Raw genomic sequence first — 21,021 nt, forward strand, 5'->3', positions numbered from 1 at the left:
CTAATGAAAATGAACACCCATGTTGTTAACCACAGTTAATATAGAACTTAAATGCTCACATAGCACCAGGCTTAATATTTTATTCCCCCTCATTTGAAATTAAATGGTGACGTAAGTCAGTTTTCAGTTTGATCAGCCCTGGCCGTTGACCAACCTGTCAAAAACTCAAATACCCAACCCTTTCCTAATCTGTGAATGCATCACACTAAACACGCTGACAACAGCGTCCTTCAGTGTGAATGCTGCTACTGAGTAAATAAGACTAAAAAGTAAGCTATTTTCAGAATCTGTGAGGTGTTACACAGAAGAGCATAGAAAGTGTAGAGGTTTAAGAGGCAGTTTCAACAAAAAGGCTGCAGGGAAGCAAGAGTTTTCTGAAAAAGAAATCCAAGTCATTGTGTGCACCGGCTGTGTCCTTACCTTATCTAATAAGGTGGAGGTGTAAAAGTAATCCAGCATTTTCTCCAAATGGCAATGTCACTTTGAGGTTTAGGTGGTTTTATTTAAAAAATAGCTTTATCATTTTTATTGTGAAGTCTGACTTATTTGATAATGATGTTACAATTACTTGTAAGAACATCATGAAACCACAAACTTTTCCTTAAAGCATCTGGCAGTGCTGTACAGCTTCACCTCGTCATCGATTCTCACCTAGCCTGTGAAATACTTCGATTGTCTTTCTGAAAGCATGTGTCGTCTTTCCTCTGGGTAACACTCCAGATAGCTGAGCAACACAGTTGAATATCTCCTCTCCTTACGATATTCATGACCCCCCTCCCTCTCTCCTACAGCAGGCAATCAAAGATAGGGAACGGGATGATGCAAGGACAGCTTAGACAAGTAATTTTGCCTTTAATTGCTTGGAACTCCCTTGAGTTCTGATGCTTAAGCACTCTAAAACTGTTGTTGTTTTGCTGTGCATAATCTTTGATTATATGAAGGTCAGCATTTTTTCTTCTCTAAGCTTCTTACGAAAGAATTTGGAGCAGGTGGATTGCTCAGATAGCGGGACAATACTTCCCCGCCGGAGCTGTAGGAGTGAACTGCTTCCTTTCTCCGTCCACTCAACACTCCTCACTTCCAGCGTCTTCCAAGGGAATCTTTGCCCTTCTTAGAGATGAGAGTTTTTGTTGGTTTTTCCTTTCTTTTGTTTCTGCTTAGACCTCATTTCCCAGGCTGTCATTATGTGGGGGTTTATCTCACTAATTGAGGCTTCATCTTTCTGGGCAATCTCTCAGTGGACATGGATTAAGAGCCCCTATCTCTACACTGGAGCCACAGCGGGATCAGCCAACACTCTGGGGATTGTGGAGGGGTGAACATTAAAAGGAATGTTCTCAATTTGGTAGGGCTGGACGATATGGCTGGAAAACTTATCACAATATATATGCAATGTCAGTCAATAGTTGATTACTGATTAGTTTTTTTGTTTTAAATATCAGAAATATTGCGAAGTCGATGGCGTAACCTTTTCTGTTTTATCCACAGTTTTCACTCTACGCCGTTGTAGTTTATTTTTAGGCGGTTATGAGGGACAGCGACGAAACCTTAAACTGTCGCTAAGCAAGTTACTCAACATGCTGTTGCTAGGCAACCAAATAATGAGAAGCTGCGTTCCCGTTGCCCGTCTACTTGTGCAACTTGACATTTTGAAAATAAATTTCTTTCATGCAAATAAGACAATTTGGAAAAAAAAACTTGTTTTTCACTAAAAAGGTTTGGCACAGGATGAGGTAGTTGTTTTTGCCGTGTTGAAGTTGTTTTTTTTGTTTTTCGTAAACCTGCAACTGAAACACATTTTTCACGTCACGAGTCACATGATCAACAACCGGATGTTGCCACTGATGCAAGCTACAAAGTTGATGACTTATTGCGTGAACAAACTTGTTTGCTTGTGACTTTTAATTGCTTTTCTTATTTTACGGAAACACAGCAATTGAGAAACTTTTTTTGGTTCTCAAACAATGTTTTTTTACATTAGTGGGACACTGAAAGATTTGTGCACATTTATAATGGAAACATAGTGAGTGAGTTAGTTGATGCCACCAGCTTTGCTTAGCTAGTCGTCATTTAAAGGTTGAACATCTAAAGCTTTTTCTTTGCCTACATCCCCCAGAATGCTGGATTGGAGTTCAGTGAAATTACTGAAATTTCTATTTGACATATTGATATTGATATTTCACATGTATATAAAAGACTTACAAAATGTGTTTGTACATTATGCTGCATTGGTGATTTGGCAAACATTAGATGTAAAGTTGCAGAGTTGACCTACACTGACCTCGATTTTGCATTGCTACACCTAAAGTCTGTTTCATAAGAGGAAGTCCTGATGACTGCTCATGCACACTGTATTTTCTCCTGTCATGTATTGTGACTTGTATGACTCAAGAGGTGCCATTTTCTTTGCATAAACAATCAGCTGATTTGTTTAAGTGGGAACATGGGTCCCGAGTCTCCGATAGCGTGTTCTCAAGCAGACGCAGAGCTTTATGAATTTCAAATGTTCCGGGTCTACTCTCATTAGCCCTAAAAGCCAACAGATGAAAGTGCAGGTCAGCACTCACTGAAACAAGAGCCAAAAACCTTGCCCATAGGAAAGGAGAGTGACTCAGTGATAGCCGTCAGACCAGATACAGATTTTACCTTTTCTCACACTGCTGTGTGTAAGGAAAAAAAAAAAAATGCAATGGTCTGATCTATATTTAGCTGCACTTGTGGATATTGCAGCTTTGGTTTTGCATGAAACACTTATTAAAGTTTTGAGTGTCTCCATCTGAACCCAACAGATCAGGCAGAGTCGAATGGTATAACTTTCAACACGTGAGATAAATCCTTTAAATGGAAACTTTATTTTGATCCATCAGATAACCCAATCAAACAAAGTCTGGTTATTTTTGAAGTCCAGGTTAACAGCGTTGGCTCTTTGTGGTGTATTCTGAGTCTAATCTAAGCAAGACTTCTGGCAGGTTGCATTGTGTTACTGGCAGAAGCTGCTGCTACCCAAACTGACATTGTCATTGGATCGGTATCGCTGCCGACATTTCCCTGCCAGTGTTTCTAGTGTTCACTTGACTGAATCAATACATTTATTCTAGATACAGGTTTGCAAATAGTTTATTTAGACATTCAATGATCAGGAATTTGAGGCCAATTTGTATTTTTTTTCTGAGCCTTTAACAGTTCTGGATTTCTTAGACTTCTCTTTAAGAACTGAAGGTCAGCAGATTCTGATTGAATGATTTGTTAAGAACAGGAAGGAAAATAAAATACTTGACATAAACTTCAGTGCAGAACTCCTCATGGGACCTTTCTAAGCAGCATTTATTGCTATAGTAACCACATCCCCATCAGATTTCTGGACCAAAAAGAAAAATGTTATGCTTGTGTCAAAAACAAGATAGAATAACTCCCAAATAAACTCTTTAAGAACAATATAGAGTTAGTTTTCTCTTGCAGGTTGGAAGAGAAAACACATTTCTCTTTTCTTTAGGACTGAAGTTTTCATATTGTTTGAAATATTGTTTTCTAGCCAGCCTGCCATTAGTGACACTTAATTATTTATATTAAAAGCAGAAGTGACATCACACAGTGTGTGAAAGAGCAGTAAACGGACCACAGATTTACTAATGTTTTGAAGAAAAGACCAGATGATCACAGAATTAATTTTCTAAACTGTCTTTAAAAAAGAAGCAACAGAAACCAATTTAAAATGGCGAATGCATCTCAAACCAACCTTAATATACAGTTTCTCTAAAATCAGCTTCTGATTTCACTTTTTGAAGATTTCACTGATACCAAAGACGGCTAACTCTGAGTCTTCCTACATTTCCATTACAAATATTGCCGATATTCCGCCAATGTCGAAAAAACACAATTTTGCAATTGCGGCGTTTCCTTTCCAGACTATTTCTCATGATTGTTGCTGTCCTTTTTTTTTTTTCCTGACATCGACACCTAATTGTGCTGTAAACTTAAACACTGAGGAAGACTGACAAATGAGAATAAAATGTTTAAAGATCCTTTTTATATTAAGTGTCTTAAATTAGCTCAGAGGGGAGCGATTACTGGTCAAAGAAAAAAAAAAACAACATTCCTCTGAAGATGGTCAGATACTGGACTGAAAACTAAAAGCAAAGAAAAAAAATCTAAAGAAAACCATGAAATGACCTTCAGAAATCCTTAAGATAATTTATTACAACGTCTGGCTGCTTGAAATAAATGTACAAAGAAATAAGTGAGGACTGAAGACATTTTCGCAGTAATCAGCACTGGATTACCTCATTATTGCTCAGGAAGTCACGATGTAGTAGTTGATTTTCAGACAGAGCTCACACGTCTTAAGATATTTACTGCCAGGCTGTTCATCCAAGAAACCAATTATGCATTATTTTTTATTGTTTTGAATTCTGTCTAAGAACATCTCTGTCACTAAGCAAATATATCCAGATATATTTCCCTTCCCTTTCCACTTTATTTGGGTAAGGTTCATTTAAAGCCTTTTATGTTCACCATAAAGAAACCCTGATTTGCAACAATAAAAGCTGCAAGCGGTACTCATTGTCAGGCGTCCCTTGGCCTCAACGTTTTGCCCCTAATCTCTTCTCCACTATCCCCCGTTAGCCGCCAGTATCCTCCGGTCGCCGATCCCAGTGCACTGGTGGGGCATTTTCAGCGTCAGGGTTGACTCTTTATCAACTAATTACAGCTCATTTCCCTCTGAAAAAAAGGGCCTCGCTGCGAGCCTGAGCCTCAGCTAAAGCAAAGAGGACATTTTCTCAGCCACACTGGGAGGAAAGCTTTTAAATGCCACTCACAATTAAAGCCGGTATGGCCCTGAGCCTTTTCACACTGTGCCCATCACACGTCCCAGCAGCCGATAAGATATAGTTTTAATTATTCATTATAAAACTGAGGCATGTTTCCATGTTGACTCCCTCCTAATTGAGGAACTAGTATAGTGTAGTCACTGATATTAGAGCCGTATCCTGCAGACATGTATGGAAGACTCACTGCGGCGTTTATTCCAAAAGACAGGAAGAGCAGCCCTAACCAAAAGCAACAACAAAAAAAAAGCTTCTGGTAGAAGATTCTCTATGCATTCAGGTCTTATTTGTTAAGGACTAAGTGTTAATACTGAACTAAATGTGAATTTGTAATATACATTTTATCTATCTGCATAAAAGTTGGTGATGTGAAGTATTAACTGAGTAAAAAAAAAAATCCTGAGGTTTTGATGCTTTTACAGCATTTGTCCAGGAATTTTAACAAATTCTTAAAGTGTTTTTCACATTTTTGTATTTCTTTTGCAGATTTATTTTAAAAGGGACATCATTATGTGTTCTAGGCAAACAGTGACATTTTATAGCACAATCAAGTAGCTATGTTAACTTCAGTTGTTATAAAAATGCTTCATATCTATATAAATTTGAGTAAAAAGAAATTTGACTTCTTAATTTGGGCCTGTGTCTCTTTAAAAGCTCCTACTCTTTCTAAAACTCCGCCTTCAGGAAGTCACCCAACATGGCTCCTCTATTAACCCTTTAACAACGTTTTTAATCAGTGTTTCACTGAGAAGTAGCTCCTATAATGAGCTCAGCAGGTGCTCAGTTTGACCTGGTGTTTGCTAATTGCTGCTGGCTAGTCTGAAGGAGCTAGTTGTCCTTGAAGGCAGTTAGGTTTACCCAGGCGTTGTCATGGAGATTCAGGGATTTCTCAAACGTGCATGAATGGAACAAAGCAACACTTTAGTTTTGTTATTGATGTGGGAATAACATTGTAAAACAAAAAAAAAAGTTGGTTTTACATAATGCCGTCCCTTTAATAAGAAAACACATAATGTATTTTAAATATGATTTTTTTTTTTTTTTTTTAGATTAGGGAAATCATTTTGAAATCCAAGAATAGGCTATGCAAAAGTTCTCATCTGAACTCAAGAGTGGGTGTTGAGTTAACATCGCACTATTGTTAGTTACCAATTGAGCATAAAATTATCTACCTTTCTATCTGCCTGGTCTTTGTTTTTACTCCTCAAATACCAAATAGTGAAAAAAATCTGACATATTGTATATTTTTATATTCGACGACCATAAATTTGGTACTTGTGCTGCATATTTTACCAGGCTTTAGAGCCCAGCCAATCCTTCAGGCCCTCGGGGCATTCTAAAGTGGAGATGAACAATTACTTCATTACAGAAAGATAATTGAGATCCTGCACCCTGCAAAAATGGAGTTTACCATCAGTAGCTCCTCGGCCCCAAGAGAGCGTGGAAATTGCACAATTCCATTGTTGGAACAATCTGAACAAGAGGGTACCTGTTTTGCACTGGGGTTTTGAATATATTTGGTAAGTGAAACTGAAAATTGCTACCAGGCCCCTGGAGGGACAAAAATATTTTTGCAGATCAACTCTGCAATTAAACCATATTGGAGGGGATGAAAGTATTAAAACTGTTAATGTTATGGGTATAATGATGTTTCCTGTTAATGTCATCTGTGTTTTTAAAAGTCTATGACCTGATAATAAAAATGTATATTTATCTCTTTAATCCATCCATCCATTTTCTTGCACCCTTGTCCCTCAGTGGGGTCGGGAGTGTTGCTGGTGCCCATCTCCAGCTAACGTTTCGGGGGGAGAGGTGGGGTCACCCTGGACAGGTCGCCAGTCTGTCGCAGGGCAACACAGAGACACACAGGACACACAACCATGCACACACACACTCACACCTAGGGGCAATTTGGAGAGGCCAATCAACCTGACAGTCATGTTTTTGGACTGTGGGAGGAAACCAGAGTACCCGGAGAAAACCCACGCATGCACAGGGAGAACATGCAAACTCCATGCAGAAAGACCCCCGGCCGGGAATTGAACCCAGAACCTTCTTGCTGCAAGGCAACAGCTCTACCAACTGCGCCACTGTGCAGCCCTTATCTCTTTAAATAAAATTTATTTACTTCCTGTCACTAGTGACCATAAAATATTTCTGTTGGGCGCAGAGTCATATCCTCATATCCTATGTTTGAAGGAGATCAGTTGAACAAAGTCTAAATGATTTAGAGTTTTGAACTACTATTAGCATCTTATGTCCTTGATTACCATAATAATCAAATAAATGGTTATCGGAAATGGAGCAAAGTATTGAACATCCATCCAAATCTAGATCTCTGCTTTAGCGGGTCTGTACAAACTATCATTCACATTGTAATGTGTTGACTATATTCATCTATCTTCATCTGTATAAAACCACTAACTTTTTCAAAGTTGTTGTCACTGATTTTTGTCAGAAAAGGTCAATGCTGCACTCAGGTGCAGATGAAGCAAACACCTACAAAAGTAAGACATGAAAAGTTTAAAAGATTAAACTTCTGCATTAAGCTTGCTTCCTTTGTTCTGCTGACATTGCACCATCTGTGGCAGCCATTAAAGCTTTGAGTCCTTTTGAGGGCCATTTTTATACCCAGCAAAACAAAGTTTGTGATCTGAAAGTGTTATTAGCCAACATGACCAGAAATGCTGACTGAAAAAAATAAAAACTTTCTCTGGCCTTATTGTCGACTTTCTAAAAGCACCTCCTGGGGTCTTGTTAGCACTATAGCTTGGCAAAAGTCTGATCTACACAAAGCCCACACAACCAAAACACTCGAGCCCCTTTGACCTTCAGCGGTTATTGTCTCTCCTATATGCTTATTGCCGGAGAACTGTCGCAGCATTTTGGAGCTCCAAGGGTCGGCGTTTCCCGTGGCGCTCAGAGCAAAGTCCACATTTCTAACTACCTCGGCGAGGAGCAACTCAGTCAGTCCCCCGATCCTGAAGATCGGCTCTCCTAGCGGGGGTGCGACACATAAGACGACATGCCAAGAAGAAACGTCGCCGCGTCTGCTGGGCGTGTCTTTTTATGTGTGTGAGTGACGGGCCTGTAATGCGTCTTTCTCTCTGCCTCCGTGGAGAAAAAAAAGGAGCATCTCACTTCAGGGGAGCTGGGCGAAGACGTTTCTGCAGCTGAAGGCGCCAAGTGTGTTGCAACTTTTAAAATAAGCACATCACATCTTTACGCTCCCAGTAGGTGCAAGATTGCAGTTGTTTGTTCTTTTTCTCGGGCTCCTTCTTATACCAGTTTGAACATGTATGAACAAATTCTGGTGTAGTTTTAGAAATTTGCTTCGACAGCCACATTCTGCAAAAAACAACTTTTGAAATTGTATTCTTCAATCATAAAACTCAATAATTGGGACTGTAACGATACATTTTGCTGAGTGATAAATTGTCCCAGTAATTATTGCGATAAACGATAATATTGTTGTTGTTGTTGTTGAGAGATCATCTTCAAGTAATATATTGATAATGGCATAATAATGCAAGTTCATCTTCTCAAACACCAATAAACATAAATTTAGTAAAGGCACTGGAAGAGATTTTAAATTTCAAAATAAAACACAACAACTAAAAGCAATAAATAAAGCAAAACACTTAAAAAACATAACTAAAATGGATTATGATGTCTCTAAGCAAAATTTAAATATTAATCACCAGAATGGGAGTCTTTGAGTTCCTTTTAATATAGCATGTGATTAATTTATTAATTGAATAATTGCCTATTGCAACAGGCTTATCACTGATTTTAGCAAAAAACGAGAGCATTTTCATTAAGCAAATTTTATTTCGAAATGTCAAATTCCTCAATTTCATGGTCAGTGGTAGCCACAGATGACTATGACTAGTAGTCATTAGTACAAATGAGTACAAAGTACAAAGAAAATACAAAGTACAAAGAAAACAACTTCCTGTCGTTTTCTTTGTGGCTTGCGCCAGTTGTTGTTGATCATATGACTCTTTTCGCACCATATGTGATGTGAAAAAAGTGTTTCCATTGCAGTTTTGGTGAACCGGTAGTCTCTACCTTGAAGGTAGAGACTCCAGTTAGTCCTGAATGGATGCAGCCCGTTTGATCTGGTACGATTAAATGTATTACACATTTATTTGGCGTAATGAAACACCAAACCAATGGGCTCATGTGTGACTCCAACACCTCCCTCCCTCTTTAGACTTGAAGATGTCAGGCACTCTAAATCCAATATGCTTCCACTTAAGTTTCCAGTTTGACATTTCATCCTAGTTTGGGGTACTTTCCTCATGCTAAGCACAATCTCCTCGCGGATTTATTCATCTCTGCGAGGTAAAGTGAGACATCAGTGGCCGAAGCACCTGCACAGAAACGATAAATGACCCTGGTGTGAGGTGAAGTTCAGTGGGGACATGTCAACAGGCTTCAGAGCATAGTTTTGTCAAAACAGCAGCTGCGCTCTGTTGGAATTCTGCACCTTGTTGCATCAACCAGCTTCTTTGCCTGGATTAGGGCTATACTGTCCATCTGTCTGCAGTCGGCTTTACTTTTAAGCCCTGCCATTTCACAGGTCCACATCTAGCCGGCAATCCCGGTAGGCGGCTTAGCTCTTTCAATGACAGAAGGGTATCCTTGCTCCTGAAAATTCAGCTAGCCAACACTCAGGTACTGTTAAAGCAATCTTATTCAGCAAGCTAAAGGTCAGAGACTAATGATTAAGATGAATTAACCTGAATTGTGGCTGCTACTGTTTTTTTCCCTATAAAGTGGAGGCTCCTGCTTATTGGACAAACCAAGCTGATTTGATTCATATTTAACTTCATGTCATCATCATATAGACTGGTTCATTTTAGAGAGGCACCAATATGATATTAATATCTGTATCGGTCTTGATATTGAACAAATTTTAGATTGGGTATTGGGTATTATGCTTAGTTTTTACATGTTTAACTAAGCTAGTCAGCCAGTTCCAGTGTTAAATGATCAATAAAATTAAAACATATGGTTTAACATTACTATGCATTATCATTATATTACTTGAAAATGGTTTCAAAACGACAATATTATCGTTTATCGCAATAACTTCTGGGACAATTTATCATCAAGCTAATTTTTTTATTGTGACACGCCTTGTTATTTTTACGTTTGGCATATTTGAGTGTGCTGTACTTGTGTAGAGTTCTCAAATACATTTGTAATTCAGTACATGTATGTTTGTGTTTAAAAAAAGAAACGGTTTAAATCAATTCAGCACCGTTTTTGGTGATCAGTATGTTCCGGTGCAAAATCTGTACCGGTATTGGAAGTGGAAAAAGTGGATCAGTGCTTCTCTAGTTCATTTAAAAATAACAGAAATCGATGGCCTGCGTTATTTTCTTATCCATCCTCAAAGAGGGTGTAAAGAACAAGGTTGCACATTTATAACCAAGTGTTCTAGGAAAAGACCGTCAAAGCCACGGATATAGCCGCGTAAATAAAAATCCACTCCTGCATTTGGCCATTGAGGATTAGCCTGGCAGCTGACTAAGCAGTTTGCCAAGGAAGAGGCTTTAAAGGCTTTTAACACTTTGTGCTGCAGATAACGTCAGCATCATCTCGTGGATTTCCCAGCAGCTTACAGGTATTTAACAATGGTATTTAAAAGGGCTTGGGAGTGATGTCTTGTGACAGGTAAACTAAAGCTTTGGGCGACGGATGTGTCTTCTCCCTGCTTGTGTACCATTGTGTCTATTGTGATGAATTTAATAGAGACCGACAGATGAGTAGGGAACCAATCAGCGATGTATAATAAGTGCAGACATGAAGCCTATTCACAACACAAACCATCACAGCACAAACATTGGATGCTGGTGCGTGTCGGACAATGAAACTGGTCTAAGTATTTCCAAGGCCAAAGATTTAATGTAGACAGAAAAAAACCTATCATGCTGAAGAGTATAGATAAAGCAATATACCTGCAAGGTAATCCAGAAATGACAAACGCAAAATTACATGACATTTATTCAACAAAGTTGAAAAACAACAATAATTTAGAAAACAAGAATTTCTTTTTGAAGTTTAATCTGTTTTTTATTATTATTCTCTTGATGTTGATGCATATTCTTAAGATCTGACCATCTTTTTTTTTTACGTTTACTTATATTTTTCAAAATTTTTATTTGGTAATAAAAAATATTATTTAAAATATATATATATATATATATATATATATATATATATATAATGTTTAATATGCAGTGGCTGGAGTGAGATTCTACCTTATGCAAAAATAATACAAAGTCAACATATTAGAAATTTAAAATTAAATGTACAATGTTGCTTTAAAAATCTATCCTGTTTAGTATTTACAATATATTTTCCAAATCATACATTTTTCCATTTTAGCATAAAAATGTAATCTGAAAATGAGTAGATTTACCAAATTATAATGACAGGATTCAAATTCTAGTTTGACTGCTTGTCTTTCTAACAATCTGTTGTTTCATAAAATCATCTTGACAGTACTGATAAGTGGAACTATGGTTTTTTGCTCCTTTGACAATTCAGTGGACCTCTGCCTATTTGTTGTTCAGCATTCACTTGTTTGCGGATTTTTGTGAAATTATTCCAAAATTATTCCCAGAAAACCAGATTTTTAAAAATCTAAAATATGTGAAAGAGAATAAACCTTGGGAAGCTGAAATCCTTCGGTGTAACCCTACTTGACACAGCATTGAGGAGTGCCATTCATTTTTCTTGACACTGATTGGCTGTGCCAAAGACTGTCGATGTTAGCTTCTAACTGCTAACATCGACATCTAGTACTGCTAAATGTGACTTCTACTATACACATTAATCTGGATTAAGGCAGATTTGGTATATTAAGTTACATCTCATATCCTGGGTTGGGTATTTCTCATCGTTTATCATGCTACTTTTTTTTGTGGCACTATGAACAACGGACTATGCAGTCACCTAAGAAATAAGTCAGAAATATTTTTTATCATAAACTTTATTGTTATGACTTTTGAAATAAAATTCTGAGTCCATATCGCCCAGGCCTAATTACTAGTCAGAGTAGTAGTTGTTTCATTATGATTACAGCGATGCTGCTCCATTGTCAGAGCAGCGTTGGGTACCATCTGCCTCCCATGTGAGGCAACATCCTCCAGATCCCCATAGACGCTGGCACAAAAACATTTCTCCCCCCCATTCATTGATCTAGTTATTGGTCTTGGACCAACAGGCCCTTGTTTATTGAGCACAGTAGTCTTATTTCTCCAACATATTCATTCTCTCAGGAAGTGGCCCCCTCTCTCACTCCGCCTCAATTAATGTAATTCTCTGGGAGCTCGCTGATTGCTATGAAGAGCTGCATTCAGGCTGCATGCCTGTGAGGGAACGATAACGCCAGATCATTAACAATCCAGTGCTGCTAATGTTTACCAGTGGAGGTTATTTTTCATCTTAATGTGTCTGTCTGTATTTTTCCTAAATTTTGCTACTGAGGCTGTGAGCAACATTTTTTTTTTCCCCTCCAACTAAACTTGCCAGGAAATAAGAAATTTAAACTGATTATTGTTTAAATCCTCATCGAAACAGACTCAGTCACGGTGTGCATGCTTTTGATCTTCTGCTTTTGAAAGAATTTGAAGGTATGATTCTATGTTTGGCTTTTTTAGGTCTTGTTTGTTGCCGTGGTTTAATGGGATATTTCCTTAGCCTGTTTCCTGGATTGCCTCTATTTGTCTTTTTCCTCTCAGTCCACACACCTCGACCTAATTTGCTAATTATCACACCTGACTCGTATTAAGTTATTTACACCTTGAGCGGGAGCTTGTCGTTTTCTACTCATGAGGTCTCTTCAGAATTGATGTTAGTTTTCTCTCATATGGGTCAGTCCTGTATAATTTGTCTTGGTTCTAGTTTTGTTTTTAGTTTTGACCATCTTGTTTTATTGTTTGGCTTTGTAATTTTTATATATTGACTATCATCTAAAAACTTGTTCAAAAGCCAGACTGCTGTACAAAACTTACTGAATATGCTGATTTTCTTTATCAACAAGAAATTATGATTTAGGACACACAGTAGAGTCAGTAGTGTTTTGGCCTCTGCAGCTCCCGTACCCACTGCTACCTGATCTGCATCTGCTTGGTTCTCCTCTCCACACAGGCAGAATAAACCAGTTAGCCATGGTAAAAAAAAAAAAACTCTGAAACAGTGACATATCTCCCCCAAAATAAAGAAATAACTCAAAGCTTAGCATAAGACTTAGGGCAGGCGAAATGTTTGAGACAGAAGAAATATTTTTCTGTATGTTTTTGTCAGCACAACTTTGACCGACGACACTAAGATACGACGACTACTCAGAAACATTGATAAGCTAGCTAGCTTCTAGCTAACTGCTAGCTATTTACAGTGAGCTATGCATTTAATTGTGCAGCTCAATTAAATGAAATCGTGCTGTGCAATCCACAACACCCACCCATTTTTTCTGCTGACTCTTAAACATTTAAATAAATCAGTGGAAGCAAGAGTTGAAGATTCTTATTGCTCTGTGTCCCAAATCAGATGCGCCTTTCAGACAAAAAAAGAAAAAGTCTAGTATTTAGTAAGTATTTTTTTGGAGTATAATGTTCAACAAGGCGACATTTTTTTGTTAAAAATAAAATTCTTCGTTTTTCACGTAATTTTTGAATTCTTCAGAAAATAATTTTTTAACACCTTGTTTAACCATTTCATGTTCTGTTCTGGTTTCATTTGTGTTACAGAATAACAGGAAATGTTGACCTCCAGCTCTTGATTCGCTCTTTTTTTTTTCCTATTTACACCATAAACACATACTTTCTGGGTTATTAAAATATGGTTAAAATGGAAAATATGTAAGTCAGAAAAAAAATAAAACAGGATTTTGAACATAATAAAACTGATTTCATAGGGCCCTAAACAAAATCATGGGCAACAGAAGTGAAAGTAATCGCGTCTCATTTGCTAATGCGCACTATGTAAATGCCTTCATGATAGACGATGACAGATAGAGCCGAGCCTGGGGTCACTGCTTCTTAGGTGTCTTAGCATGCCACACAACACGCCCGCCTCTGTATCTCTGCGCTCCCTGTGCTCAGCACTAACTCAATCGATGACGTTGGGGAATAAGACTGATCACATATGGCTTGGGGCTGAATGCAGCCCAGCAGGCTTTGCCGCAGGTCTCTGATCTCAGACAAAGCCCCCTCAGTGTGTTTCGACATCACTTGATTACAGATGGTATCGTCAAATCCCCAATCTGAACTTCGACCTCAGACAAAATTAAATGAAATTGAGCTATGCAATCCACAACACCCACCTATTTTTTTCCTTTTTATTCTGATGTCCAGCTGTCTGGTGATACACTGAGGGGGGGGAAAAAAAAGTTATTAGTGGTTGCCCGCCTGGCAGTAGCATGTCACCCCATAATTAACTGTCAGCTATTTTTTAAGTGATTTTCTTTTTCCCCTTCCCTGCAATCTCTATCTGATATATTTGTTACGGTCTACTGAATCTCACAAAACATCCTTCATTGGGTTAAGAGGAAATACCCATTAACCTGTTTGACTTGCACAAATCCTGAAACATATAGCAAACAAAAATTAATAGTATCTGGCCCTGACCCTGTTATTTAAATTTGTCGCCAAATTATCCAGTTGTCAGGAATTTTTACTGATGCAGTCCCACCAAGCACCAAGACCAGAAATAAATATGACTTGTTTTGCCTGGGAAGCTTATTTTTATCTATCCAGTTCCCTCAGTGGTGTATGGTCTGTATTTTATCCCAAAAGACTGCATGCGCTCCGTGTCAGCCGCAGCACATATATCACACTTGCCACCATCGATCTTTGATTGAGTCCTCTTGCCTTTGCTGCTAAATCCTCTGGTGTTTTGACTGGCACAGCAAGGAAACACTATGGGGTGGAGAAAAAGAGACTTTTTGTTACCAGAACAAGGTACAAAAAATGCTCAGCATATTTTCCTGTGACACAGCATAATGCGGATTACTAAAAAAAAGCCAGTTAATTCCACCTGAAGCTGCGCCTTATCACTTCTTGTCAAGGGGATAGCATTAACTGATTGAGTTTCTGAAAGGCGATCTGTGGAAATAATGCTCAGCAGTGCACTGCAGACTCAATGGGGGTGGTACAGCAAGGCTAATGTAGATTCCCAGAATGATTACACCTTTGAATTCCTCGCTAAGATCGTGACTTCCTCTTTTTGGTCACCATGACGTCTGTGAAGAACTGTCATTTTTGAATAGCTTTTTAATCTACTGCAAGGCACAGAATCCAAAACTGTCAATTCACTGTAACCTGTATTCATCTTACGCCTACTCATAAATATTGTAATAGCTGTCATACTATCTGTCCGGTTCTCTTCACAGGAGTCACATGAGAAGGACATCCTCTTAGCTCCTATGATTGGTGCACAAACCAAATGCCTAAAAATGTCAAGGCCAATGGATTAAACCTAGATTAAGTTCAAGCCCCTATGAGTTCAAATCATTAAAGTCCTTGTGTTTACATTCCACCGTTTAGACTCAACTACTGGCTATTATAACTAAATTGATAAGTTAAGATCATTAATGTTTGATTGTCTAACAAACTATTTGCCATGTCTCTGCTTCTACCCAGGTAACCGATAAGATGGTGGCCAGGGAAGCGACTGGGCGCAGCTACCTGGTGGCTTGCTGGCAGCCCATTCTGATCCTGATGCTGGGCACCGTGCTTTCTGGCTCCACCACTGGGTGTCCGTCCCGCTGTGAGTGTAACGTTCCAGAGCGCTCAGTGATGTGCCATCGTAAGAAGCTCATGACCGTTCCCGAAGGCATTCCGGCAGAAACGAGACTGCTGGACCTCAGCAAGAACCGCATCAGAACGATTAACCCAGATGAGTTTGTCAACTTTCCAAACCTGGAACACCTGGAGCTCAGCGAAAACACTATCTCCACAATTGAACCCGGAGCATTCAATAACCTGTATGGCTTGCGGACACTGGGATTGCGCAGCAACAAGCTCAAGTTGATCCAGTTGGGTGTATTTACGGGCCTGAGCAATCTCACCGAGCTGGACATAAGTGAGAACAAGATTGTCATCCTGTTAGACTATATGTTCCAGGATTTGTACAACCTTCGCTCTCTAGAGGTGGGTGATAACGACCTGGTTTTCATCGCTCACCGTGCTTTTCACGGCCTTAACAGCCTCGAGCACCTGAGTCTTGAGAAGTGCAACTTGTCTTCTGTGCCAACAGAGGCTTTTACCCACCTCCACAGTTTGATCACTCTCAGGCTGCGTCACCTCAACATCAATTCTATACGGGATTACTCTTTTAAACGGCTGTATCGGCTGAAAGTGCTGGAAATAGCCAATTGGCCATACCTGGATACCATGACCACAAATTGTTTGTATGGATTAAATCTCACCTCTCTGACCATTGCCAACACCAACCTGACCACGATCCCTTATGTAGCCTTGCAGCACTTGGTTTATTTGCGATTTCTTAATCTTTCATATAACCCCATCCATACCATAGAGGGAAATAAGCTGCATGACCTGCTGCGTCTACAGGAGTTTCACCTGGTTGGAGGGAGACTAGCAATGATTGAGCCCTACTCTTTCCGAGGACTAAACTACCTGAAAATACTAAATGTGTCTGGAAACTCTCTTACCACGTTGGAGGAGTCAGCTTTCCATTCGGTTGGAAATCTAGAAACCCTGGCCTTGTACGACAATCCCCTGGCCTGCGATTGCCGACTCTTGTGGGTTTTCCGAAGGCGATGGAGACTGAACTTCAACAAGCAGCAGCCCACTTGCGCCTCTCCCGAGTTCGTCCAAGGCAAAGAGTTCAAGGACTTCCCGGATGTTCTGCAGCCAAATTACTTCACGTGTCGCAAGTCCAGGATTAGGGATCGTAAAGCCCAGCAGAAATTTGTTGACGAAGGAGCCATTGTTCATTTTGCCTGCCAAGCAGACGGAGATCCCGCTCCAGTGATTATGTGGCTTTCTCCTCAGAAAAAGTTTATCACCTCCAAGACAATTGGAAGGCTCTCTGTGTTGCCAGATGGCACCCTCGAGGTGCGCTATGCCCAGATTCAAGATAACGGTACCTACGTGTGCATAGCCAGCAACGCCGGGGGAAATGACACCTCTCTTGCTCACCTACACATTCATAGTTATTCACCGGACTGGCCCCACCAACCTAACAACAGTCTTGCTTTCATATCCAACCAACCCACTGAGACTCGTGCTAACGGTACAAAGCCCAATGTCCCTTTCCCGTTTGATATAAAGACACTAATCATTGCAACCACAATGGGTTTCATCTCTTTTCTTGGTGTCGTCCTGTTTTGTCTGGTACTGCTGTTCCTCTGGAGCAGAGGTAAAGGCAACACAAAGCACAACATCGAGATCGAGTATGTGCCACGCAAATCGGACGCTGGGATGAGCAGCACCACAGTGGATGCTCCTCGCAAGTTCAATATGAAAATGATTTAAAGTTTCTCGATTTTGGACTTCAGCACCAGATAAATTAGAGAAGAAGACTCCTTTGCAAACCTGTCGATCATGGTCTTTTAACATAGATTACTGCTTTTTTTTTTTCTCTAACTGGTGGACTTGATAAGAGACCAGTTCCTGACTTAGATAAAAAAATCAAGAAAAAAACAAGAGGGAATGTAACTACAGCCAGGGATGGGGTGGTTCCTACAAAGCCTGTGGGGGCATTATTTGAAATTCAGATTTGTCATACAGACCTCATAGTCCTCCGGATATTGATTGGGGAAAAAACAAACTATAAAAGAAGAAGAACGCTCTCCAAACAGCCAGAATACGGGGCCAGATCATATTTAAATCATTTTCTTTTTTTCTGTTCATTCCATTTCTTGTTTTCTGTGATGCTGAATGAATGCTAAGTTAACGAGCTCACACATTCATAAAGGTACACATTTGTTAAAATGTTAATACAATATCCCATGGTCTTTTTCACTTGTCTTTTTCTATTGTGTCACAATGCTGACAATCCCTTGCTACAAACATACAACAAGAAATTCTTGGTTACAAAAACCGTAAAAAAAATAAATAAAGAAAATAAAACACAATTTAATTACGACCACTGTTATTGCAGAGCCTAGACATTGCAATAAACGATTGGCATCAGTTATGAGACCTTGGATTATAATTGTAATTATAGTACTAGTAGTGCTTCATTGTAAAAACTGCTAAATTTTATTTTGAGTTGTTTCAGAAATTCAATGTTTACAGATAGGAAGGAGAAGAAAACCAGTCTGGTATTCTTTCCTTTGTAAAGCTGAATTTTATGGATGTATGACAAACTTTGATACGTAATTCTCAACCGTCCTTTTTTCCCTAATATAATAAGAGTTTCCATTGATGCTTAATGTAACATTAAACACAACAATTATCCTACAATCTGAAATGAACGATCTTGTTTGGTTCTGCGGGTTGAGTCTCGTTGAGCATTTACAGATTTAACTAAACTTGAAACATTAAATTTCTGAGCTAAAAGGCTTGAGGAGATTCATTCCAGTTACTTTACGGTGCTTCTAATCCAGTTATTTTGGGGGGGGTTTTTCACTACAGATCTCCTGTAACTCCTTACACTGGCGCACAGTTTGTGCTCATACCTTTTTCCAAATCGTGCTTGATTTGGAAAAAGTATTACTCGACAGCATTTTTTTGTCCTCTACCTGATTCCAAGAAATAAGAACTACTTGTTGTGGTGCTCCTAAAGCTGTAGAATATTTCTGTCATTGTTGGTTACTTCTCTGGAGTTTTTTGTTTTTTTTTTATAATTGTTTTCTTTGTTTTGTTTATTTTAAGAATTGATGATTCATTCATGAAAGCGCCCCTCTCTCTTCCTTCCCCCCATTAAAGCCATGGGAACGTTACCTTCTTGGATCACTTACAGGTTTGCTTCTCCCTCTGAAACGTGCTTTCTGTGTCACAAGGGAGCGGAAGAACTCGAGCACCTTGAGCTCCCCGGTCGGTACTGGATATTAAATCGAAGGGTCGAAGCCTTAACTTTTTAAGTACACGCTACAGACATCTGGGCTTTACAAGTGTATGTTCGTATACAGGCGTCTACGGTGGATGACAGTACAGATAACGTCACGGTGACGGCTGGAAGCAGGGACGGCATATGCAAGATGGGCTGACTGACACAGATGGTTTCACCCGTGGAGCAATCTGAAGCAGCTTTGGTGTAATCCGTTTTGCATAAAGGAAAAGAAAAACTAAACAAACTGGATGTGGCTCACGGTTCTCCCTCTTGCTGAATATGAATGCTCTTTGTTCAAAGTGTGGCTACTGTATCGAGCCGTTTTTTTGTTGTTTTTGTTGTTTTTTTTAGTCCCACGTGATCTGAGGGTGTTCGGGGCGGGTCCAAGTTTGGGTTTTTTTCCTTTATTTTTGTTACCCCTTACTTTTTTTATTTCGCCCCTGGACTATATCCACCATGTATAGTCCGAGCCAACTTTTTACAAAAGAAAAAGATACTAAAAAAGAAGTCTATGGAAAAATACATTCAAATTGTTCTGTGCAATAAAGGTAATATGCAGATTTCTTTTTTTCTTTTTCTTTTTTCAATTAACAAAATTTTGTTGATGTTGAATTGTTGAGAATATGGTATGTTGTATTAAACAATCTATGGACTTTTTTAAAACGTGGTTCTGGTTTTGATTTTATTTTATTTTTTTATGATTTGGGGTAAATCCTTGGTGAACATAAATTTATTAAATATTTCACGATATGCCACTTTTTGATTACTAAAATACAGCAAGTTAACGTGTGACTGCAGCGCCATGTAACATGATTTATGATTTATCTTTCTGGGTCAACACTGTCAAGAATTTAAGAAGAACCATAAGGGGGGGGTAAAAGTATTTAGAAAACCTGGGTACCAAAAAAAAAACAGGAGAAATAGAATTTTATTTCCAAAAAATAAACAATTTTAATTTACCTTCCATTTCACAGTTACGCACCCCAGATTTATAACAAAATCTCACAAAAATCCATTTAGTTTTCAGTCACAAATGTGAAACATTAAACCATTAACAATAACTTGACCTTGATAATTAGCTCAAGCTAAAGCCTAATTCACCTTTCAGGTGCAGCATTTGAGAGTCATTGACCAAATTAACTATTTCCAGTGATGTCTGGGTTTTTTTGTGATTGAACGGCTCATTATATTCAGACAGAAAAGTAATTTACCATAATATGTTTTAGCTCTAAATGACTTGTTTTCAGGGAAAATTGCAGTTCCCCTGCTTTGCCTCTGAACATTAATTACCCACCATTAGAAACGGATCACAGTCTTTAGAATATGTTTAGGGAATATTAATAATTTAACTCAGTAAAATTAGGGAAAATAGCTTTTTCCATTAAATAAGAATTTGATTCTGGGATATGGCTCGGCTAAACATGAGCAAATAAGCCTATTCTTAAAAAGAAAAGTAATGAAAGATTAGAAATTCCTTGTGGACAGTCCCAACTTCATAAAACATTTCTGCACTCTGTTAGAACTCCATGGGAACATTTGACATTCTTATTCCTTTTTACTTCAGGCTGTTTCTAATGATGCTCATGCATGTTGTGAGTGGAAAACAAGAACAAGCCGTGGAGACTCTTCCTTGTGTCCTTCCTTTCCTTTAAAGCTTCCTTTTATTCTTCATTCATTTTTCTTCTATCCTCCCTTTTAACATTAGCCATGTCATTTTTACGTTGCCTTTCCTTTCCTTCTTTCCTCTCTCCTTCCCTGATGTCACTTTTTCCTTTCTCGGTTCCTTCCTTCTTTAACTCTTTCTTTCTTTCTATGCCACCGTTCCTACTGTTCTTGTCTTCTGTCATTCATTTTGACTCCCCTGTATCCTTTCATCCTTGTTCTTCCTTCTTTCACTTCATCTGGGCTTAAGTGCAGTATTAAGTCTTATTAAGTGTTCAAATTAGACAAACCACGCATTGAAAAAGAAACACAAATTGTAGAATAAATATAAAATGTAGAAATAATGACTACAGTATGATACAGAGCCACAGAGTCGTCTGTTTAATTCACTTGAATCAAAATTAGCATGTCGAACTAAATGAGACTTTTGTAAATATAGGGCTTCATCAGATTTTTCAAAATGAAAACTGACAGTTACTACTAATTTGTAATG

The 21,021-nt window shown here is 38.7% G+C and overlaps 1 protein-coding gene across 2 annotated transcripts in view; it reads left to right on the forward strand.

Moving 5' to 3' along the window:
* Positions 1–19,529, forward strand: part of lingo1a (leucine rich repeat and Ig domain containing 1a) — a 167,859-nt gene extending 148,330 nt beyond the window's left edge. For both annotated transcript variants that reach the window (XM_008411179.3, XM_008411178.3), the window contains one exon: positions 15,485–19,529. In XM_008411179.3, the coding sequence (XP_008409401.1) occupies positions 15,497–17,344 (1,848 nt within the window). In that variant the 5' untranslated portion in view covers positions 15,485–15,496 and the 3' untranslated portion in view covers positions 17,345–19,529. The remainder of the gene's footprint in view (positions 1–15,484) is intronic.
* The last annotated feature ends 1,492 nt before the right edge of the window (positions 19,530–21,021 follow it).

This window comes from Poecilia reticulata, chromosome 6 (assembly GCF_904066995.2).
Source record: "Poecilia reticulata chromosome 6, P_reticulata-male-v2, whole genome shotgun sequence".
NCBI lineage: Eukaryota > Metazoa > Chordata > Actinopteri > Cyprinodontiformes > Poeciliidae > Poecilia > Poecilia reticulata.